At 44.1% G+C, this 24,518-nt stretch overlaps 1 protein-coding gene across 2 annotated transcripts in view; it reads right to left on the bottom strand.

The window, feature by feature from the left end:
* Positions 1 to 24,518, bottom strand: part of LOC122804250 (rho GTPase-activating protein 11A-like) — a 1,502,515-nt gene that overhangs the window by 1,291,710 nt on the left and 186,287 nt on the right. For both annotated transcript variants that reach the window (XM_044074009.1, XM_044074010.1), the window contains exon 2: positions 7,990 to 8,060. In XM_044074009.1, coding sequence (XP_043929944.1) covers positions 7,990 to 8,060 — 71 coding nt within the window. The remainder of the gene's footprint in view (positions 1 to 7,989; positions 8,061 to 24,518) is intronic.

The raw sequence follows: 24,518 nt of genomic DNA, 5'->3' as shown, positions 1-24,518 counted from the left end.
ACTTGTAAAAAAATCATTAACAGTTCGCATAGATTTAGCTTTTTCTTTGATCTTTTTAAGAACTTATTCTGCCTTGTTGCCAAACAGGTGGTCCTGGTTTAAGGGAGCATCCAGTAATTTTGACTTAACATGATCAGGTAGGGATTGCTCCTTAAACCAAACATGCCTTCTAAGTACAGACCCAGTTACAGCAGCCCTGCAAGATGCCTCTAGAGAATCAAAGCCACATTGCAAGGTATGTTTCCCAACTTGTTCACCTGAATGCAGTAAATCATGTAAATCCTTATTTTCAACACAATCACGAATCATCATCATTTTCTGTTTAAGCAATCCAATAATATGCTGCTGATACTTTAACATATGAAACTGGCAGTTTAAGGCCCTAATGGCCAGAGTTGCAGAAGTGTATACCTTTTTACCCCATCTATCCATCGCCCTGGAGTCTCTATCAGAGGAGGTAGGATTTTTGGCAGTAGTAGCTTTAATGCCCTTGGGCCTCTGTGAAATGATCTCAGTATCCGCAGTAGGATTTTTAAAAAGGAACTTGTGAAAGTCGGGGACCCTGTAATATCTATCAGTTTTTTTGACAGCAGGAGGTAAAGATTCAGGGGCCAAGCTAGATTCTGCAAATGCATCATCAACTATGTCTAGTACAGGATGTATGGCTAAAGGCCTGTGCTGGGGCAGAAGTAAGAAATCCCCAAGCCTCTTTTTAGAATCAGGGAAATCCTGACTTTCCCAACGAAAAAGCTCCCCGAGGGTATGCAAGGTTTCACCAAAAGAGAACTCCTCTGGAGGGGAAGCAGAGGGAATAGAGTCCTCAGCATCAGAATCCTCATAGGTAGATAAGGTTAAATCCTGGTCATCAGAGGAAACAGAAAATTCAGAATGCTGGTCAGAAGTATCATAAACAAACTCAATCCTAGGTCTTTTACAGGGGGAAGGCTGGCTTCCCCTGATTAAAGTAACAAGGTCTTCAGCCATACTTATCATTTGTTTTTTTAGGCATAGAGGCCTGATCATGTGGTCTGGGCGTCAGGTTTCTAGGCATGGTTCGAGATTTAGGCCTTGAAGAAGAAGATGGCGTCTGTTTAATATGCAAGTCAGTCGGACTGAATACACCCTCAGATGCCGGTGCCTGCACAGCAGGTCTGGACCCATCCAAGGTAGAGACATCCGCAGGTTCCACAGCTGAAGCATCTCGCGGCATACTGGACTCCGAATGGGTCTCAGTAGAGGCCTGCGAATCAGAAGTAGCGGGTATCAAGGGCTGCAAAAGCGCCTGAGTACCAGCGAACTGGCGAGAAACGTCATCGGCAGCTTTGGACCTAAGCGGCCTGTCTTTATTTTTGCATTTTTTTGGAATGTCGGTAGTCGGATGGCTGACCGAAGACGTATCAGGATAATTGAACAGAGCATCAAAATATTTATAAGAGTAAACATACCGACAACGGATAGTTCATGGTTTAAATAAGGCACAAAACTGACAGCGAGGTACATCGTGGTCAGGGCCTAGGTAAGGAATAGAGTACGAATGAAAATCTTTGAGGTATTTGCTTTCCACAAGTAATGCAGTTATTTACTTTTACTGACATCGGTTAAGAGCAAGAAAACGTTTCCCCAACAGGGTACTTAGCTTTTAGCTGAAGACTTTGGTTCTGAAACTCGAAAATGAAAATTTCAGGAGTCAACCGACCAGCACTTGCGAACTGCTTCTGCTTTGGGCACTGCACGGCTAGAAAGACTGATGTAATGGCGTCTGCTGCATGTTTTATACTCCCGACGACCTGACTTCACAGAAGAGACAGCAACCAACACAGGACCCAAGACTTTGTTAACCAGGCCGACTGAGGGCTACTGCAAGCAGATGACCCAAATGTGATGATTGCAACAGTGAAACACAAAGAACATCCAGTGGATTCATACATAAAGAAAAAAAAAATAAGACAGGCATATTCTGAGGTTATGCAGAGAGAAAAAAATGTTGTTGCATACTTAACTGATTTGTGTTTGCCATGTAAAAGTACAGTTTTGTACCTACCATAAATGTAGATGTCCGATAGGTATGCAACTGCAGTCCTGACATATGGGTTGTCGTGCCTCAGGCAGCCCTTTGGTCGGCCGGATTCCAAAGTCTGGGTCCGGCGTCGGCTGATGTCGCCCTTTCCCAGACGTCAGAGCGCCTGGGGTATAAAAGTCAGCCGACGCCATCTTCTTCAGTGTTTCTTGCCCCAGATGCCAGGTGCCCTCTAAGGAAGGCTAAATTTTGAAAAATAGAGAAAAAATTCCAGACAAGTACAACAGCATAAAAACAAATACACCATAAAAGATTACCCCAGGTAGCTAAAATGAGGGGTAGAAACCCAAAAGTATACCACAGAGGGGTAGGTGGGAGGGAAAATCTGACTGCAGTTGCATACCTATCGGACATCTACATTTATGGTAGGTACAAAACTGTACTATGTCCTTCAAGGATGCAACTGCAGTCCTGACATATGGGTTAAATACCATAGCCAACCTGGGGGTGGTAGGAACTAAGACAAAGATGGTGTAGCTAAAATGCCCTGCAGGACTGCAGAGGCAAATCCTGCTCTGGACCTGGAGTATAAAGGCAGGTTGTAATGTTTGGAAAATGTATGCACGGAGCTCCATGTAGCAGCTTCTAAAATGTCCTTTGTTGCCACTCCTCTTAAGGCTGTGGAGGTGGCTGTAGCTCTGGTGGAATGTAGCCTGATGTCAGCTGGCACAGTTTTTCCATGAAGAGTAGCAGAATCGAATGCAATTTCCAATCCATTTAGAAATTGTCTGTTTGGAAATTGCTTTTCCCTGCAATCCAGCAGCGAAAGCTACAAAAAGCTGGTCAGATTTTCTGAAAGACTTTGTTCTGTCCAAGTAGTAGCGCATCTGTCTGTGTATGTCCAAGGTGACCAGAAGTCTTTCTCCTTTATTTTGAGGATTGGGAAAGAAGGTAGGCAGGTGAATAGCTTGATTCAGGGACACCCTGGATACCACCTTTGGCATGAATGACGGATTGGTTCTCAAAGAAACTCTGTCCTGGTGAAAAATGAGAAATGGTTGTATTGCCATAAGGGCCTGTAGCTCAGAGACTCTTCTTGCTGAGGTTACTGCCAGAAGGAAGGCCGTCTTCCAAGACAGAAATTGCAACTCTGAAGATGCTGCTGGTTCAAAGGGAGGAAGAGTTAATTTTTCCAGCATGAAGTTGAGGTCCCATGCAGGCACTGGTGGTTTCCTTGGAGGGTTGATGTTCTTTATACCTCTGAGAAACTGTCTTAGCAATGGGTGAAAAAATACAGGCGGATCAGTGTTATATTTAGCAGATATTGCTGAAGCATGTATTTTTATGGAAGAATATGAAAGGCCATTGTGGAGCATTTCAGCCAAGTATTCCAGGATCTGTGGAATGCTCATCACTGATGGGTCTTGACCCTATTTGCTGTTCCAGATAAGAAATCTCTTCCATTTTGCTGAGTATGTTTTTCTAGTGGAAGGTCTGCGCGCCTCCAGGATGATATCTTTTACCCTTTTGGAAAGTGTATCCTGAGTAATAGTCATGGAATCTTCCAAGCTGCCAGTTTCAATGTTTTCAAGCTGGGGTGTAGTGTCCTGTAATTGTGCTGTGTCAGAAGAAGTAGCCATTGAGGAAGGAGTCACGGATTGGTGTGTGTCAAGCTCCGTAGCAGTGGGTACCAGTGTTGTCTTGGCCAGTCTGGAGCTATCAGTATGACTTTCGGTTGCTCTGTCTTGATCTTTAGTAACACCTTGGTCATCAAAGGAAGAGGTGGGAAGGCATATAGTGTTAGAGAGTTCCAACTGAAGGAGAGAGCATCCACCTTCCATGCTTGAGGATGGTATGTCCTTGTGCAAAACTTTTTCAGATGGTGACTGAAGTGGGAGGCAAAAAGATCTATATCCGGCCTTCCCCATGCTTGAGCTATTTGTAAGAAAATGCCTGGATGCAACATCCATTCGTGTGGATCCATGATGTTTCTGCTTAGGCTGTCCACCAGAACATTGTCCTTCCCTGGTACAAACTGGGATTGTAGCTCTATTTTCAATTGTAGGGAAATATCCCAGAGATTCATTGCCAGTCTGCAAAGAGGGTAGGAATGGGTACCTCCTTGCTTGTTTATGTACCACATAACTGTGGTATTGTCTGTCTTTATTAGTAGATGGCCCTGATGCATGAACTTTTCGAAGGCCTTGATTGCATGTATCAATGCCAGCATTTCTTTTTGGTTGATATGCAGGTGCTTTTCTTTTTGTGTCCATTGTCCTTGAATGCATCTGCCCTCCATGTGCGCCCCCCATCCATGGTCTGAGGCGTCTGTTATGGTTTGACTTGTATGAGGCTTGCTGAAAGGCAGACCTTTGTTTATCTGGCTTGCTTGAGCCCACCACAGAAATTCCTTTTGAATGCATGGAATGAGTGGGATCAATGTTTCCAGGCTGTGGCTGTGCTGAGACCATAGACTTTTTAGATACCATTGTAGTTTCCTCATATGCAGCCTTGCATGTGGAATCGGAAGAATGCAAGATGCCATGAAACCCAGGGCCTGCAGGATTTTCCTTGCAGTCATCTGGGTGTGTGTTGCCAATCTTCTGAAGTATTCTGGTAATTGTTTTTGTTTTTCTTTTGTCAGAAACGCCATCTGGGTGTTTGTGTCCAGTGTGGCACCCAGGAAAGGTATTTGTTGGGATGGTACGAGACTTGATTTCTGAAAATTGACCGTGTATCCCAAGGCCTGCAGTAGGTGAATGACATAGTCCAAGTTTTTTAACAAGGCTTGTTGGCTGTCCGCTTGTATAAGGCAGTCGTCCAGGTAAGGGTATATTTGCATCCCCTGAAGTCTGCAATGTGCAATTACTGATGCCAGGCATTTCGTGAACACTCTGGGTGCAGTAGATAAGCCAAAGGGCAATGCTGAGAATTGATAATGCTCTCAGCCTGCAAGAAATCTGAGGTATCTTCTGCAACTTTGTCTGATTGGGACATGCAGGTATGCCTCCTTGAAGTCCAGAGTTACCAGCCAAGACCCCTTGCCCAGCATGGGAAGGAGTTGTTGTAAAGTCAGCATTTTGAATTTTGGCACAATAAGGTAAGTATTCAGTGCGGACAAGTCCAGAATGGGTCTCCATTGGTTTTCTTTTCTTGGAACAAGGAACAGTCTTAAATAAAATCCTTGGCCTTGTTCTGCAGAAGGAACCTTTTCTATTGCTCTTATTTGAAGTAGGTTTGTTATTTGTTTGAGTGCCTCTGCCCTTTGATTTGGTGGCAGGTTTGGCCTGCCATGTCTTGTTGGCAGTGTATGAAAATGGAATCTGTATCCTTTGTCTATTATCTCCAGTATCCATTTGTCCTTTGTAATATTGTGCCAATTTTGTGAGAATAAAGATAATTTTCCGCCCAAAGGTACTTCTAATTGAGCCCTGGATGGCGGAGTCAAATCCAAGTCATTGAGATTGTCCTGGCGGAGCAGTGGAAGGTCCTGCCCCACCTCTCTGGTTCGGAGGCTGCCACTGACGTCCTCTGTAGGAACCTCGAGTTTGCCCTCTACCACGTCTGTTTTTGCCTCTTTGAAATTTGTCTGTGTCAGGAAAGGACCAATGCTTAGAAGGCCAATTCCTGCTGAATCTTGGAGGCTGTACCTGGAGGAAATCTTTGACTGTTTGCACTGATTTTGCCTTTTCCTCTATTTTCTTTAAAATCTCTTGTGCAGTAGCACCAAATAGCTTATGTTTCTCTAGTGGTGCGTCCAAAAGCTTAATTTTCACATGGTCTGGCAAATGTTTGTTCCTTTAACCAAGCATGTCTGCGTATGACCGCACCTGTCATTGCTGCTCTACATGAAGCTTCCAATGCATCATATCCACACTGAAGGAAATGGCTGCTAACCTGCTTAGTATTATGAACCAATTCCTGTAACCCCTTTCTATCTAATGGTTCAGGGGAAGCCAGTTTCTTTTGCAAGTCATCCAACATGTATTCCTGATACTGAATTGTATGAAATTGACAATTTAATGCTGGCATAGAAAGGGTGGAAGATGTATATACTTTCTTGCCCCACCTTTCTAAAGCCCTAGAATCTCTTTCCGAAGGGAGTGGGTTCAGGCCCCTGAGAAATAGTTTCAGGGTCAGCAGTATGGCCTTTGTACAGAAATTGATGTATGTCTGGGACCCTGTAGTACCTGTCTGGCTTGACAGGAGCAGGGGGGAAGAGAGTCAGGGGAAACACTAGATTCTAAGTACACATCATCTAAAACATTTAAAACTGGAGGAATAGCTAAGGGTCTATGTTGAGGTAGCTTTAAAATTTCCCTTAACCTTTTCCTAGAATCTGAGTATTCTTGGCCTTGCCATTTGAAGTGTTCCCTCATGGAATGAAGCGTTTCCCCAAAGGAAAACTCCTCAGGAGGAGAAGCAGAGGGAATAGATTCCTCCGCATCAGAATCCTCGTAGGCCAGGAAGGCCTCCTCCTGGTAGTCTGAATGTGCAGAAACACCTGAGGCCTCATCGGAGGACTGGGAGTCTACCTGCTCAACCCTAGGCCTCTTGTCAGAAGGCGGCTGAGAGCCTCTATCTGGATGAGGCTGTGAACCCCTAATTAAAGAGATAAGGTCCTCAGCTAAACTTAAAATTTGAGAACCAGAAGTGGATCCCAGAGAAACAGATCTTGGAGGGAGAGACTTAGCCTGTTTGGCAGCCTTAGCACGTGTGTAGGCCTTAATGGACATAGACACTGGAGGCCTGGCAGCCCCACATGCTGGAGTAGTCTTATCCACTGAAATGGTGTCAGAAATATCCTGGACTACGGTCTCAGAGGGGAGAACAGGAACCAGCACCGAGCTGGCCTCCGGTACCGAAGTAACCGGTGGAGCGGTGTTGTCTGTCTGTAGCGGTTGCGAAACCGGCTCAGAAGAGACCGAGACTCACGGTAGGCCTAAGCGTGGTGTCGGCCAAGACCGCGGGTGTCGGTCCTTATCCTTCCGTTTTTTAGGTAAATGTGCTGTCGGAAGCTCAGACGGCATGATATAACAGAAATCTTCCCCAAAATAATCCTGTGCAAACTCTGACCGACGCCTAAGAGTGCGTTTATTGAAAGAGGCACAAGCTGCACAGGCCGAGACGTTGTGTTCTGGGCCTAGGCAGGGTAAGCAGTAAGAGTGGAAATCCTTATGAGGTATTTGTTTTCCACAAGTTAAACAATTACTAACTTTTTCACTTTTATCTGACATCGGCTGAGGCAACAAAAGGTCCCCAGCGGGGTACTTAGCTTTTTTGAAGACTTCAGTAGCTGAAAACACAGGAGCTGGTCGACCGGCACTTGCGAACTGCTTCTGCTTCGGGCGCCACGCGGCAAGAAAGACTGGAGAAGATGGCGTTGGCTGACGTTTTTATACCCCAGGCGCTCTGACGTCAGGGAAAGGGCGACATCAGCCAACGCCGGACCCAGACTTTGGAATCCGGCCGACCGAAGGGCTGCCTGAGGCAGGACAACCCATATGTCAGGACTGCAGTTGCATCCTTGAAGGACATCAGCTCCCTTTTATAACATGCACTCTTGCTTTGCAAACAAAGGAATTTCCAAGTTATCAGAAGATACAGGGCATATTTCCTAAGAGCTGTTCACAGTGCAACAAATAAAGGGGTAAGACAACCCATATCATTTTATTACAGGACAAGAGAACCGTACAGAAAGATTAAAAACATATCAGTTCTGCAAAGCAGTACAGTGAAATGCCCAACAGCACTTGGTTCTTAGGTCGGCTGCCTTCTGTCTGTCTCTATCAATTGGTTGACAAAGTCTTTCTTTGCATATCCTCCAGGCTTCGGTACCACCCACAACCCAAAATGATTACATAGTTGGAGAATGAGAGAATGAATGAAGGTTGTACCATACCAATTTTCCACAATTAAAAGAAAACGCTTCCAATTTTCTCTAACAGACCTCATCAGGTAAAACCACTTACCTTGGAATATTACCAAATTCTGACACAAGAGAATGAGGCAATGAATGCAGTGGTGCTCCGAACAATCTGCCCTAGAAAAAAAAAAAAAAAAAAAAACATTGGAGAAGCTAGTAATGTATATGAAAAAACAATGAAAATCCTAAAATTCATTTCTACCATGTCCTGTTCATGTTTCCTGAATTTAGCAACAATGGACGAACTGTTTTTTAAAACAAAAATGGCACTCTGTGCATCACAGGAAAACTATCATTCTAACAGCACAGGGTAAAAAGTACCATGTACAATGAATCCAGTGTAACAAATCTGCCACACAAGTACCAGTCACAAATCTCAATATCAGCTAGTACCAGAGTGCAGGATAAATATGTAAAATGGTATAAACTAATCAATAACAGAAAAACAAAAATTACGTACTCACCATAATAATAGATCTGTGTTCTCTCTCTGTCTGGTTCAACCTGTGGATTATCACAACCAACTTGGATCAGAGACTGGTCATACCTAAAAGACTAATGCACCAAGCTCCACCTCCTCTACCCATAACGTTTTGCACAAATAAGAATACCACAGATTGAGTTTGTTCCTCGGTCTCTCCTGTCAAAATTAAAAGTTATGTACTTACCATAACTAGGCATCTGTGTTGTCCATTTTTTATTCTTCCTCTCTGATGGGTCTCTGATCCAACTCTGCCGCCTTCCTAAGTCTTAGGATCAGAGTCTCAAGCTTCTCCCTTTTCCCATAATGCACTATACTTTCCCCAACTCCCCAGATCAAGTTTGCTGCCCCACAACTCAAAAGATTATAGCAACAAGACAGAAAAAAAGATGTGAGGTTTAATCCTAAAACCCATGGGTTTCAAATTTCCTCCAAGTCCTTCTCAAAGGCATCAGCCAGGGGGACGGTTGAGAGGGGCATGAGGAAGAATGAAAATGGACAACACAGATGTCTAGTTATGGTTCATAGGTGTTTACTAGGCCAACGACCACAAGGGCCTTTTTAAGCCTAGCCATGCATCCCAAATCTCTGACAAGTTCTGATACTTTTGATAAGTGTAAGCACAGGCCTGGGAGATTAACCATTTACAGGTTTACTTGTGTCCATTAGAGACATATGTGCCACACCAGGGATGAATTTCCGGTTTCCCATCCAACTGGCCAGGTTGCACTTGAATTGGGTTAGGGAGGAGCTCTACTTCACATGGATGCGGAGCCTGTTCCATGGACAGGTATGTATCCCAGAGACTACCCGATCTCTCCAGCAGGTCCTATTTATATCTCAGGCAAGGTTTAAATCTTTAGAATGGGTAATTCTGGTGCAGTTTGTTTTGTGGATATGCAAGAGGTCCATCAGAATGGGGTCTAAATGCCCTGTACGCCAGGCATAGATCTCCCCTCAAAAGCCTGTAGGAGACAGAATGCAGAAACAGGGGTAATGTTGGAGGTGAATTTATCAGCCAGGGGGTTTACTGTATCTTCTGGCTCAGTATAGGTGGCTCCACTTACAATGAGCTCTGCACACAACTGTGTACTGCCTTTGAGGTTGCGGACATAGCTAAAGAATGATTTGTGGTTGTCCTTGGCCTGGAAGGCCAAACTTACCTCAAATTTGGCTTTGGTAGACTTTGTCCTCAGAGTTGTTTGTTTAGTTTGATGAGAGTGCTTTTATCCTGCTGGGTTGCTGCACCTCTTAATTTTTGCCATGATTTTCTTCCTCCTGTTACACAGCTGATTGATTTTGTGATTCCACGAGGGTGGCTTGTTTTTTTTTTTTTTTTTTTTTTTGAGTTAGTTCTGTACTTCTTCCTGGTGGGTACGGCTGCCTCTATGCAGCTATTAACATGCTTGTACAGGGTTTTTGTGAGCAGTTCTGCATAGGCAGAAATGTTCTCAGGGTTTATGGGGACTTGAAATTTTGCCAGGTCCTCACTTAATAGCAGGAGGTTAGCCTTAGAATAGTTCCTGAATATTCACGGTTTAGTTGGGGGTCCAGATTTTATTTTTATTTCAAAAGGAGACCATTTTGTGGTCTGACTCATCAGGGAAGGCATTACAATAGGGGAGGTGCAGCAGTCTCCCATATTAGTGAGGACCAAACCCAGTATGGTTGCACCCCTGGTTGGTGTATTGACTACCTGGTCCAGGGAGTTTGTGTTTACAAAATCCAGGAATCTCTTTGCATGTACAGCTGGTGTCATACAGAATTCCCAGTTAATAGTGGAGTACTTACAGTCACCCCATGAATATGGTATTGGGTTGGCTGGCTAGTGTTTCTAATAAGTTTAAATACAAGGCATGGGTTTTCTGGGTCACAGAGTGAGAACTATAGCTTGCAATGAAGTGGTACTGGATTTTATCTATGGTGATTTGAACATGGAGCAGCAAAAGTGCATTGTCCTGTTTGACTAGACTTGAAGTATTTTTATTTTTGATGTAAACAGAAATACCTCCAACTTTAGTCCCTGCCTGTGAAGTTGCTGGCCTAAATGTGTGGAAGGCATTGTAACCTTGCACTGTCGGTGTGCTCTCCCCGGCTTTAAACCATGTCTCAATGACCACACAGACATCAGCATTCTCTAGAGCAACGACAGTTTCTAGGGAGTGGAGATTTTTGATTAGACTCCTAGCATTGAGCAGCAATACCTTTAGATTTTCTTGGTTTTCATTTGCTATGTCGGAAGCACTTGGTTTGGCATTGCCTAAAAAGGCACTATGGGGGGGAAGACAATGTTTTGGCTAATATTCAGAAGCCTAGAGAGGAGAGATGCAGACTATCCCTGGCAAAGAAGCGTGGTCTGTTGACCATCTCCTTCCATACTGACAAATATTGCACCCCCCCCTTAGAATGACACCAGAAACTAAGCCAATTATTCAAGTCACTTAAATGCTGCTCAATGCTCGGCTCATACGAGCCTGAGACGCAGGTTCCGACAGCTCCATGATGTCTCTCTTCATATAGTCTAGGGAGGTACGTCTCAGATCATTTACTCTCACATGGACTATGACGTAGTCACATTGGTAATTGCGGTCCAATGATCAGAGTGCATGCATAACAGAACGGACCCTGGCCCCGATAAGTAACTGACTAATTTTCTTCTTGCTCAGCCTGATGAAAGGGATATCAGTGTGTCTCACGATGAAGTCTCCAATAACTAGAATGCTGAATTGTGTGGTGACTTGCCTTATTGGCTTAGAGGTAGAGGCTCCATGAGATGTAGCTGTAAGTGTCGATATGGGTGTTTTGAAAAATCAGATTTGGGGCTGCTGAGGGCATTTGTTATGTGTATTTCGTCTAGGAGGTCTTTGTGGTTTAGGAAGGTTACATGTAAGTGCCTCAGCATATGTGGGGCTATGTCTACTTTGAATTGTGTGTGATGGGTGCAGCGAGTTTACTACTGACAAAGTACAGTTGTGTACACTTACCATAAATGTAGATGCTCAAGTGTATTCACTGCTGCAATCCTAACATATGGGTTATCCAGCTCCCGGTAGCCCTCAGTCGGCCCGAATGCCAGAGTCCTCTGTATTTGACATTGGCTGCCATCGGCTGTAGACTGATGTCAGAATGTCAGGTGTAAAGGGAGGCGGCCGACACCATTTCCACAGTTTTTCTTGCCTCAACTGTCAGGAGCCCCCAAAAGAAGGCTAAACCAGGAAGGAAACACCCTGGAAACACGCCATCCAAAAATAACACATCTAGTCTGTGCCTTAGGAAAAAAGGGGGAATGGAGGGTGGGAAACCAGGACTTCAACAGTGAATACACCCTAACAGTAACATTTATGGTAAGTGTACACAACTGTACTAACATATGGGTTGATTCTCAAAGCCCAGGAAAAAAAAACAAAAGGGAGGAGGACGAATCACAGATTAAAGGTTAGTAAGGAGGCCTTGCAAAACTGCAGAGGCAAAACCAGCCCTGGATTTAGAAAGCAAAGGTAGGTTATAATGCTTTGTGAAAGTATGGACAGAACACCAAGTAGCTGCTTCTAGAATGTCCTTAGTAGGCACACCTCTATAAAAAGCTGCAGAAGTAGAGGCTGCTCTACTAGAATGGGTCCTAATACCCTGAGGGGGAACCTTCCCATGCTGCACGGCTTTCCCGGTCAACAAATGTTAAATAAATAAAATAAAAAATAAATAAATAAAAAACAAAAGTGAGTACAATGAGCAATCCATTTGGAGATGGTTTGTTTTGAAATAGCTTGACCCTGAGTCCCAGGAGCAAAACTAACCAACAACTGCTCAGATGTCCGAAAGGGTTTAGTCCTATTTAAGTAAAATCTCAACTGTCTGTGCACATCAAGAGAGTGCAGAATCCTTTCCCCTTTATTCTGGGGGTTATCGAAAAAGGTAGGCAGATGGATAGACTGGTTAAGGGTCAGACTGGAAACCACCTTAGGCATAAAGGAGGGACTGGTTCTCAGAGAAACCCGATCTGTATGAAAAATAATGAAAGGTTCTACTGCCGCTAAGGGCTTGCAGCTCCGAAACCCTTCTGGCAGAAGTAATGGCCAAAAGAAAGGCAGTCTTCCATGAAAGAAACTTTAAATCTGCAGAGGCAGCAGGTTAAAGGGGATGTAGAGTAAGCTTCTCCGGGACAAAATTAAGATCTCAAGCAGGAGAAGGAGCTCTTCTGGGAGGTCTAAGACTGCTAGCTTCCCTCAGGAACTGCTTCATCAAGGGGTAAGAAAAAAATGGTTGCTCAAAAGAACAATGAGCAGAAATTGCTGAAGCATGAATCTTAATTGAAGAAAAGGAAAGTCCACCATTAAGCAAACCTGCTAAATAATCACGACGGAGGGAAACAGAAGGCTGAGAAGACTTCTCCTTTAGCCTACATCCAAGAGCAAAATCTCTTCCATTTATTTGCATAGGATTTCCTGGTGCTAGGCCTCCTGGTCTCATGAACTTCAACCGCCTGCTGGGAAAAAATTAAAGTATTAGCTAGGCAGTTAAATGCAGAGTTTGAAGATTAGGATGAAGAAACTTCCCCCCTTCCTGAATAACCAGATTTGGTACCAGGGGAAGATGCCAAGGCTGAGCTTGGGAAAGGCTGCAAAGAAGGGGATTACCAATGCTGCCTGGGCCAATCTGGTACTATAATAACAGCCTTTGGTTTTTTGTCCCTTACCTTTAGCAGCACTCTGGGAATAAGAGGCAGAGGAGGGAAGGCATAAATTGAGAGTTGTGCCCATGGGAAGGACAAAGCATCCACTCTCCATGCTTTGTTGCGAAACTCCCTGGTGCAGAAGGTTGGAAGGAGATGACTGGTGTGAGGGGAAAAAAAGATCCACCTGAGGAGTGCCCCAATGCCGAGTGATGCGATGGAAAATGATCTTGTTCACTTGCCACTCATGAGGATCCAGAACATGTCTGCTCAATTGATCCGCCAAGGAGTTTAGCCTCCCTGGAAGATACTAGGCTATGAGATGTATGTCCATGGAAGCTGCTAAGAACCATAGTCTCATGCTGTGTCTGCACAAAGGGTAAGAGTGAGCCCCCCCCCCCACTTGTTGATGTACCACATGACTGTGGTATTGCCTGTCCTGATCAGAAGAGTCCCATGGTAGAGTAGGTCCTTGTAAGCCAGCAAGGCCTGCTGCACTGCCATCAATTCTTTTAAGTTTATGTACAGATAAATCTGTTGAGTGCTCTAAGTCCCCTGTATGCCCCTGCCTTCCAGATGTGCCCCTATGCATAATCTGAAGCGTCTGTGGTGAGAGTCTGGCTGTCAGGTGGTGGCCGGAAAGGCAGACCCTTGTTCTGAGAAGGTACAGTTTTGTACCTACCATAAATGTAGATGTTAGAGTGTCTTCACTGCTGCAGTCATTGCACTTGGGTTATCCTGCAGTCAGGCGGTCCCGCAGTCGGCCAGAGTTCCAAAGTCTTGGTCCGGCGTCGGTTGCTGTCGCTTCTTCCCTGGCGTCAGTGCGCCAGGGGTATACAAGATGCAACCAACGCCATTTTCTTCAGTTTTTCTTGCCCCAGATGTCAGGTGCCCCCAAATAGGTAGGCAATATACATTGCTAATAAATAAATAAACAATGAAAATCAATTCCTTCAATTACAAGCAAATACACCAAATAGGTTGTATAGGTAGTAAGGTACAGATAAGTCCCAGGAAAGATAGTGGGGATGGAGGGTGGGTAACCTGGACTGCAGCAGTGAAGACACTCTAACATCTACATTTATGGTAGGTACAAAACTGTACTATGTTCATCATGTTTTACTGCTGCAGTCATTACACTTGGGTAGAATCCCAAAGCCGAGGTTGGGTGGCTGGTGCTAAAAAGCATTGGGTGTGGCTATAAGGCCCTGCAGCACTGCAGTGGCGAAGCCAGCTCTGGATTTTGAGTAAAGAGGCAGGTGGTAATGCTTGGTAAAGGTATGCACTGGACTCCAAGCTGCTGCTTCCAAAATATCCTTGCTAGGTACTCCTCTGAGGTAGGCAGGTGAAGTGGCTGTAGCTCTGGTGGAATGAGACCTGATGTTGCTAGGTACAGTTTTTCCATGTTGCGTGTAGCAGAAACATATACAGTGTCCTATCCATTTGGAAATGGTCTGTTTTGAAATAGCTTTCCCCTGTGATCCTGCAGCATATGCTACACACAATTGCTCAGTTTTTCTGAAGGCTTTTGTTTTATCCAAATAGTAGCGTAGCTGTCTATGTATGTCCAAAGTATGCAGTAGTCTCTCCCCTTTATTCTGGGGATTTGGATAAAATGTTGGCAAATGAATAGTTTGGTTAAAGGCCACACTTGATAACACCTTTGGCATAAAAGTAGGGTTTGTTCTTAAAGACACCCTGTCTTGATGAAAAATGATGAAAGGTTCCAATGCCATTAGTGCCTGTAACTCTGAAACTCTTCGTGCTGAAGTTATTGCCAACAGCAGTTTTCCATGAGACATATTTTAAATCTGCTGAATTTGCTGGTTCAAAAGGAGGTAAAGTTAATTTCTCCAGGACAAAGTTGAGGTCCCAAGTTGGAGCTCTACAGGGCGGTCTTATGTTTTTAGCCCCTCTGAGGTACTGTTTAAGCGAAGGATGCAAGAAAATTGGTGGATCTGTGTTGTAATGAGCAGAGATGGCAGAGGCGTGGATTTTAATGGATGAAAAAGATAGGCCTTTGTCCAGCATCTCAGTCAAATATTGTAGTATCTGAGTAATGTTTGGAACAAGAGGGTCAAGACCTTGAGCCTGGTTCCAGGCACAGAATCTCTTCCACTTTTCTGAGTAGGATTTCCTGGTGCTAGGCCTCCGGGCCTCCAAAATAACATCCATCACAGCTTGAGTGAGAGGTGTAGTCTGCTTTATTAAATAATCTGCCAAGCAGCCAGGTTTAATGTTTTGAGCTGGCTGTGAAATATCCGATTGTTTTGCTGAAAAGTTGCGGAACTTGAGGCAAAACCCATGGTGGGCCCTGAGCTAAGTTCTTTAAGACTGGGTACCAGTGCTGGCGTGGAACTGCGGTGGTGGTGCTGCGGTAGCGTTGTCGCCTCACAGTTAGACGTTGCCCGTTCAATTCTCAGAGCGTCTTCTGTGTAGCGACATGCGTGAATGGGCATTCCTTCACTGAAGGTTGTGTGTTAGGCCCGGCAAGCCAGCACGTAAAAATCTACTGCCAATCATTAGCGGACCGGAGTTCTGCTGTGGCGACCCCTAATCGGGAAAAGCCAAAAGACACAAACAAACAAAAAACAGTGCTGGCGTGGCCAGTCTGGGGCAATCAGGATCATTTTTGGCATTTCTTGTCTGGCTTTTAGGAGTACCTTTGAAAGGAGAGGCAGAGGTGGGAAAGCATATACTTGTAGGTTTTTCCGGCTGAATGAGAGAGCATCCACTTTCCATGCTTGTGTGTGATAATTCCTTGTGCAGAATTTCTGTAGCTGGCAATTCAGTGGGGAGGCAAACAGATCTATGTCCGGGCTCCACCATTTTTGTGCTATCATGCTGAATATTTGTGGATTTAATTCCCACTCGTGTGGATCCATGATGTTTCTGCTTAAGTCGTTTGCCAGAGTATCTTTCTCTCCTGGCAGAAATTGTGCTTGCAGATGAACTTGAAAGGTTAGAGCTGTATTCCACAAGGTCATGGCTTGCCTGCAGAGGGGGTATGAACGACTGCCCCCTTGCTCGTTTACGTACCACATAACTGTGGTGTTGTCTGTCTTTAGTAGTAGTTGTCCTGGATGTAAAAGGTCCTTGAAAGCTGTTAGAACAAAGGCATCTTCACATCAATCAAAAAGAGATGCTAGCTGTACAAATTGCCCTGAGGTCCACTTGCCCTGAATATATTTTCCTGCCATGTCTGCTCCCCAGGCGTAATCCGAAGCATCTGTTGTCAGTGTTTGACTGGCTGAGGGCTGAGTGAAAGGTTGTCCCTTGTTTAGGTGACATGCCTGTGCCCACCATCGTAACCTCCTGTTGTAGGCAGGGAATTAGTGGTATTACTGTTACCAGACTATGACAGTGTTGAGACCAAACATTCTTTAGGTACCATTGTAATTTTCTCATATGCAGTCTGGCATATGGAATTAGTAGTATGCAAGATGCCATGAACCCAAAGGCCTGCAGAATTTTTCTTGCAGGGAGTTGGGTTTTTGTTGCCATCAATTGAAAGTATTGAGTCAGTTGTCCTTGCTTGTCTGGCGTGAGATAAGACATCTGGGCCGTTGTATTTAAGCTGGCACCCAGGAATATTATCTCGTGAGGGCACTAGTTTTGACTTCTTTTCGTTTACTGTGTACCCTAGGCAAATTAGCAAGCTTTTTACAAACGCCAGATGCTTTAAAAGAATGTCCTTGCTTTCTGCTTGAATAAGGCAGTCGTCCAAGTATGGGTATATTTGAATCCCCTTTTGTCTGCAAAATGCAATTACTGGTGCCAGGCATTTTGTGAAGACCCTGGGCGCAGTAGATAAGCCAAAGGGCAGTGCAGAGAATTGGTAATGCATTGAACCTGCGAAGAATCTGCGGTATCTTCTGCAATTTTGTCTGATAGGGACCTGCAGGTATGCCTCCAGGTATGCCTCCTTGAGGTCCAACGTTACGAGCCAAGCTTTCTTGCCCAGCATGGGAAGAAGCTGCTGTAGTGTCAACATTTTGCATTTTGGAACATCCAGGTAAGTATTTAGAGAAGAAAGATCCAGAATGGGCCTCCAGGCTTTGTCCTTTCTGGGGATCAGAAAGAGTCTAGAGTAAAATCCTTGTCCTTGTTCCTGTGGTGGTACCTTTTGAATAGCTCTCATTGCCATGAGGGCAGTAATTTGTTTTTGAGCCTCTGGCCATTGATTTGGTGGCAGGTTTGGCATTCCTTTTAGCCTTGGTAAAATGTGAAAGTGGAACCTGTAACCCTGAGATGCAATATTCAGAACCCATTTGTCTTGGGTGATCATATGCCAATTGTGATAAAGTGCTAGTTTTCCCCCCAAGGGGACTGCCAAGAGGGAAGTGTTTGGCAGCTGAAGGGGGAAGTCATTGGGACGGTTTCCTATAAGGTTGTGGCCTGTCTTCCCCTCCTTTTTGAGTTGAAGCATCCCATTGTCGAGGTCTGTAAGAACCTTGGGGCTGGCCTCTGCCTCTTGGGCATCTGTATCTGCCCCTTTGTGGTCTATCTGTAACTGGAAAGGACCAATTTTTTGCAGGCCAATTTCTGCTAAATCGAGGAGGCCGAACCTGTAAGAAATCCTTCACTACTTGCATAGATTTTGCCTTATCCTCCATTTTCTTTAATATCTCTTCTTCCTTAACTCCAAATAAAACATCCTGCTGCAAAGGCGCATCCAATAATTTTGCTTTAACATGATCAGGTAAACCTTGTTCTTTTAACCAAGCATGTCTTCAAATCACAGACCCTGTAACTGCTGCACTGCAAGAGGCCTCTAATGAATCAAAATCACATTGCAAAGTATGTTTTCCCACTTGTTCTGCTGCATGCAATAAATCCTGCATTTCCTTATAGTCAGGATGTTCTGAATTTAGAAGCATTTTCTGTTTTGAGACATTAAATATTGCTGATATTTAAGCATGTGAAACTGTCAATTTAAGGCCCTCATTGCTAAAGTTGCAGATGTGTATACTTTCTTCCCCCATCTGTCTAATGCTCTAGAATCCCTGTCAGAAGGAACTGGATATTTAGCTTAGAGCCCTTTACCCCTTTGGGACCCTGGGAAATAGTTTCAAGGTCAGCAACAGGGCTTTTATAAAGAAATTTGTGAGAGTCAGGGACCCTGTAGTATCGGTCTGATTTAACTGGAGCAGGAGGGAAAGAATCAGGATTTAAACTGGATTCAGAGTACACATCATCCACAATGTCTAACACTGGCGGAATAGCAAGGGGTCTGTGCTGAGGCAATAAAAGGAAATCTCTGAGCCTTTTCTTGGATTCTGAGTAATCCTGGCCCTCCCAGTGGAAATGCTCCCTCATGGTATGTAAAGTTTCCCCAAAAGAGTAGTCCTCTGGAGGAGAGGCTGAAGGAATTGATTCCTCTGCATCAGAATCCTCATAGGGGGGTAAAGGAGTATCCCAGATCTGAAGAGGAATCCGAAGAAATGGAAACCTGGTCAGAGGATTCATAGTCTGCATCCTGTCTAGGCCTTTTATCAGGAGGGGGATGGGAACCCCTGATCAGAGTAATTAAGTCTTCAGCCATTTTGAGCATCTGTTTCTTGGGCATGGAGGCTGTCCTGGTGAATGCTGTACATGTTTCTTTGTCTTTAAAGGGGTTTTAGACTTGGCAGAAGGTTTGATGGTAAGTCTGTCTGAATACACCCTCTGAAGCCAAGGGCTGCTCAGCAGCTTCGGATCCCTCTGAAGGGTTAGTTTCGGTAGGCCCTAAATCTTATCCAGAGGCCCAGCCATCTCCGTGTGGGAGTCGGAGGCGGCCTGTGGTTCTAAAGAAGCGGTCGTCAGGGGCTGCGAAGGGACCTCGCTGAAAACCGGAGAACCAGCGACTGGCCTAGAAGAGGATTTGTCGTCAGTTTTGGGCCTCGGATGCCTGTCCTTATCTTTGCGCTTTTTGTGTATCCTGGTCATCGGTTGTTCCGAAGGCATGGTATAATTGAATTTTCTGCCGAAATAATGTCGGGCAAAATCAAACTGACGTTTAATAGTACGCTTGTTAAACCTAGCACAAAACTGACAACTAGTGATGTCATGGTCTGGGCCTAGGCATGGGATACAGTAAGAATGAAAATCCTTATGAGGTATTTGCTTCCCACAAGAAATACAATTATTAAATTTTACTGACATCGGTCTGAGGCAAGAAAAAGCTTCCCCAGTGGGGTACTTAGCTTTATAGAAGACTTCGGTTCCGAATTCGAAATGAAAAACTCAGGAGTTGGCCGACCAGCACTTGCTAACTGCTTTTGCTTCGGGCACCGCACGGCAGGAAAGACTGAAGAAAATGGTGTTGGCTGTATCTTATTTATTTTATTTTCAGTTTGATTACCGGGAAAGTCCACTGGGCCAGAAAGGGCCCATTTTCAGTGGAGGCCCGGGGAGAAAAGCTCCATAAGCAATAAGATACAATAAAGGTTACATAATGTTGAAGATAAAGTTACAAATATAAAATACATACAGTCAAGAAAAGTCAATGCATAAAATGTACATCAAGAACACAATTAAGATAATAGAGAACACAGTTTACAGGAATTTCCATGCAGGGCAGCAGGTTTCAACTGTCTGTACTATAATGATCTGAGGTTACATGCTATTTACATACTTGGAGTCAAGAGAGAGAAATTGCTCAATCAGAGAATGTTAGCTTAGGTTTGTTTTAGGAGAACAGAAAATATTAGTTTGAGGGTAGCGTGGAGCAAGGAGTAGAGAGAGCTCAAAGGGGAAATTCCTTTGAATTTATGTAGGGTGAGAGCAGGAGCATTTCTATTTAGAAGACAGGTATGAGAAAAGTTGGGTCTTGAAGGAGTCTGAGTTTGGTACGGTCCTAAGTAAAGGAGGTAGGGAATTCCATTTTTTTGCCTAGAGAGAAAGAGAGAAGGAGCTGGCCTGCAGGACGTTTAGGTTTGTGGATAGAGATTAAATTTTGGTGTTCAGATCTCAGAGATCTATTTGGGATGTATGGTGGAAGGATGTTTGTTAAGGCTGGGCATTTATCTGGGTAGAATATTAATTTGTGAGCGGAGGTTAGTTGGAGATAGTCTAGGTGGTTAGAGAGTTCTAGCCAGTTCAGAGATTGTAGGGAAAGGTAGTGGTGAGTAGAATTTTTGGATTTGGTTGCAAATTTAGAGATCTTATTACAGCAAATTTCGAGTTTGGATGTGTTAGAAGAGGGGCTCCATAAAGTAAAGAAGGTAGAAGGTACGTAGTTGCTAAGGTGTGCCTAGAGGAATTGGAGAGAAAGCAGTTAATCCTATAGAGCATACCTAACTTTTGGTGGGTTTTCTTTATGTTTTGTTGTATGTGGATATTGAATTTAAGGTTTTCGTCTATGGTAATGCCGAGGAGTTTTGCAGAAGGGACCACTTCTATAGCAGTGTTGGTTTGGCTTAGGACTTTAAAAGCATTTTTGTCAAAAGAGAAAGCCCTGGAGGGAGGGAAAAGAAGTATTTTAGATTTATGGTTTTGGTGCATCCAGTTCTCAGTAGTGGAGAAAGCTATTTGGGTTTTAGTCAGTAGTTCAGGAAGGTTGGAGGCGGCGCAGACTAAGGTGGAGTCATCAGCGTATTGGATGACTGTTGTGTCAGGGATGACAGTGTGAAGGTTATTTATGAAGATGTTGAAAAGCATGGGTCCGAGGATGGACCCCTGCGGAACGCCGGTGGGTGTTGACAAGAAGGAGGAGGTAGAGTTCTTCCATCTGACAGCTTGAGATCTGTCTGATAGGTAACTGGAGAACCAGGATAGAGTATCAGGGGAGAGATGAAGGTTAGTGAGATGAAAGAGAAGGTGTTTGTGGGAGATGGTGTCAAAAGCTTTAGAGAGATCTAGCAATACTGTGGATACTAGTAGTCCAGAATCTCGGGCTCGATTGACTGTTTCTAAGAAGGATAGTAAGGCAGTAATGGTGCTGTGGCCAGGGCAGAAACCGTGTTGGGTGGGAATTAGGAGTTGGTTCCGAGTTAAGAAAAGCATAAGTTGGTGGTGGACACATTTTTCTAGAATTTTTGATATTGGAGAAAGTTTGGGTACATATGACTCTTTTAAGGATCTATTAATTAGAATGGTGATGGGGAGAGCAATACCTTCAGCAGCACATTTGAGGAAGGAAGAAGGTAAGTTGTCAGGGGCATTGGAGCATGGCTTTAGTTTGGATAAGAGCCTTTTTATAAAAGTGGTTGAAACAGGTTTGAGCTGGAAATTGAGTGGACAGTTACTAGGATTGTTGGGTGCTGAGGAAGGAGTATTGGATGGATTATTGTTTGGGAAAGATTTGGTTAGCATAGCTATGGATTCTGTAAAGAATGTGTTGAATTGAGAGCTTAGTTCCATGTCAGTTATACTAGGGTCAGGGCAGGGATTATTCCTGGAGCCTGGATGTAGTAGGGAATTAACTGGTTTTCAGAATTGTTTTGGGTTCTTGTTAATGTTGGACTGAAATTTATTATAGTAGTTTTTTTTTTGTCCAAGGTGATGAGTTTTTTTTTACTTGGTTGCGGAGTTGGGTGTATTGGAGCAAGGTAGAAGACATTTTATTTTTTTGGTAAAGCTTCCAGGATTTGTCCCTATGATTCACGATTTGTTTTGTTTCTTTGGACAGCCAAGGAGCAGAATTAGCTTTGACACGTCTGTTTCTTGGAGGGGCTTGGGAGTTGAGAGTATTTAGGAAGATAAGAGTTAAAATGTTCTACAGCATTGTCAAGGGGAAGAGTATTTAGTATTTGCCAGTTGATATGTTTAAAAATGTTTGAGAAAATAGTGGGGTTGAAGTTGCTGAGATTACGAGTGTGGATATAATGATGTTGATATTGGGTGGAGTTGGCTGAGCGATAAATGAAAGCAGGGAGATGGTCGCTAAAGGAGTCAGGGCTAGTGCCATTGAGAATTATTTTGTTTGGGTGAGAGACTAGGATCCAGTCAATGATGGATCCTGGGGGGTGGTTTATGTTAGGACGAGAGGTTGAGTGGATTACTTGGGAGAAGTTGTAGAGGTTAATGAATAGGGAGGGGGAAGGAGAGTTGATTTTATTCCAATCAATATTATCACCACCTAGAATGTAGGTTTCATATTTTATTTCGGTTGAGGCCCAGTAAAGAAGGTCTTCAAGGGTAGAAATGTTGTCGCCTGGGGAGATATATAGGGAGATAATGCAGATATTCTTATGTTTATTTAATCATAGGAGACTAGCTGTTAGTTGAGAATTTTTGAATTGTGGAGTTGGGATTTGTAGAGGGATTAAGGAAAATGGGAAAAAAATATATATACCCCTGGTGCACTGACGTCAAGGAAGAAGCAACAGCAACAGACGCCAGACCAAGACTTGGGAACTCTGGCCAACTGCGGGACCGCCTGACGGCAGAATAACGCAAGTGTAATGATTGCAACAGTGAAACACGATGAACATCAGGCTGTTGCCCACCAGAGAAACTCAACTGTAGACAGGGAATAAGGGGAAGAATCAAGTCTAAGTCCCGTGTGTGTTGACACCAAAGGTTCTTGAAGTACCACTGAAGTTCTCATATGCAGCCTTGTGCATATGGGATCATCAGGATGCATGAAGCCATGAACCCCAGTGCTTGCAGGAATTGCCTTGCAGAGAGCTGGGTCATACTTGCCACGTTCTTGAAATAAGACGAAAGATCTTTTGGTTTGTCTTGAGGGAGGAATACCATCTGGGTGGCTGTATTCAGACTTGCTCCCAGGAAAACACAATCTCCCTTGTAGGAACCAACTTTGACTTCTTTTCGTTCAGTGTGTAACCCAAAGAAGTGAGAATGTTCTTCACGAAGTCCAAATCCATTTTTAACTGTTCTGGGGAGTTTGCTTGAATGAGACAAGTCGTCCAGGTAAGGATAAATTTGAATGTTCCTCTGCCTGCAAAAAGCAATGGCTGGCGCCAGGCATTTGTGAAAACTCTGGAAGCAGTAGATAAAGGCAAACAGCAGCGCAGAGAATTGGAAGTGTTGCTCCTCAGCCCTGAAATGAAGAAACTGCCTGCAACTTTCCCTTATTCTGATGTGCAGATAAGCCTCCTTGAGATCCGAAGTTATCAGCGATGAATCCTTGTCCAGCATTGGCAGTAACTGTTGAAGAGTGAGCATCTTGAATTTGGGAATTATCAGAAAAAAAAAGTGTTTAGAATAGACAGATCCAGAATAGGGCGCCAGGTGCCCCCTTACCTGGGTACCAGAAAAAGTCTTGAATAAAAACCTAGGCCTGCCTGATTTGCAGGAACCGGCTCTATAGCACCCATAGTCAGTAGAGAAGAAATGTGATTCTCTATCTCTGTCCTGAGAGTTCTGAGTGTGTCTGGGTACCCTTGTAGAACACGGAAGGTGTAAAAATAAAACTTGTAACCTTGGATTACTATGTTGAGCACCCATTTGTCTGTGATGGTTGACCATACCTCTGCGAACCTGGCTAACCTTCCCCCAAAAAAGGAAGCCCTGGGCCAGCAGAGGTAGGCACAAGAAGGCCTGAGTCATTGAGAATGCTTGCTTTGGGAAGCTGGCTTAGAACTCCCCGATTTAGCAGAAGGATGCCATTGTTTAGCCCTTTGAGGGGCAGAAGCCTGCCCTCTGGAAGATTTGAAACCCCTAGGCCTAGAGCGACCCTGTTTGCCAGAATCAGGGAAAGACCAATTATTGGAAGGATAATGCCTACAAAACCGAGGAGGCTGAACCTGAAGGAAATCTTTTACAGCTTGCATAGATTTCGCCTTATCCTCCAACTTTTTCAGCACCTCCTCAGCCTTGTTACCAAAAAGGTTGTCTTTGTGCAAAGGAACATCCAGCAATTTAGATTTTACAGGTTCAGAAAGAGGCTGCTCCCTAAGCCAGGCATGCCTTCTAATAACGGAACCAGTGGCTGCTGCTCTGCAGGAAGCCTCCAAGGTGTCAAAACCACAATGAAGAGAATGCTTATTAACCAGAATGGCAGAATTTAGTAAATCTTGTAAGCCCGGACATGGAAGGAATATCCCAAAGCTTAGCCTTAATAGCTTCCAAAATATGCTGCTGATACTTAAGCATGTGAAAAAGACAATTCAAAGATCTAATGGCAAGAGTTGCAGAGGTATAGACCTTTTTACCCCCCCCCCCCCGTCCAAGGCCCTAGACTCCTTACCAGTAGGTACAGGGTTTTTAGCAATAGTAGCCTTAACACCCTTGGGACCTTGAGAAAAATCTCAGGATTAGCAGTATTATTTTTAAAAGAAATTGATGAGAAATCAGGAAAACTATAATACCTATCAAGTTTTCTGGCAGCAGGAGGAACAGAATTAGGAGTTAAAGAATTTTCCATGAAAACATCATCCACAATATCCAAAACAGGAGGTATAGCCAGAGGCTTACGCTGTGGCAAATCCAGAAATTCCCGGATCCTCCTCTTAGACTGAGGAAAATCATGACTTTC

Source organism: Protopterus annectens, chromosome 6.part0 (genome assembly GCF_019279795.1).
Source record: "Protopterus annectens isolate FY-2018-M chromosome 6.part0, PAN1.0, whole genome shotgun sequence".
NCBI lineage: Eukaryota > Metazoa > Chordata > Ceratodontiformes > Protopteridae > Protopterus > Protopterus annectens.
This window is presented reverse-complemented; position numbering and strand designations above follow the sequence as displayed.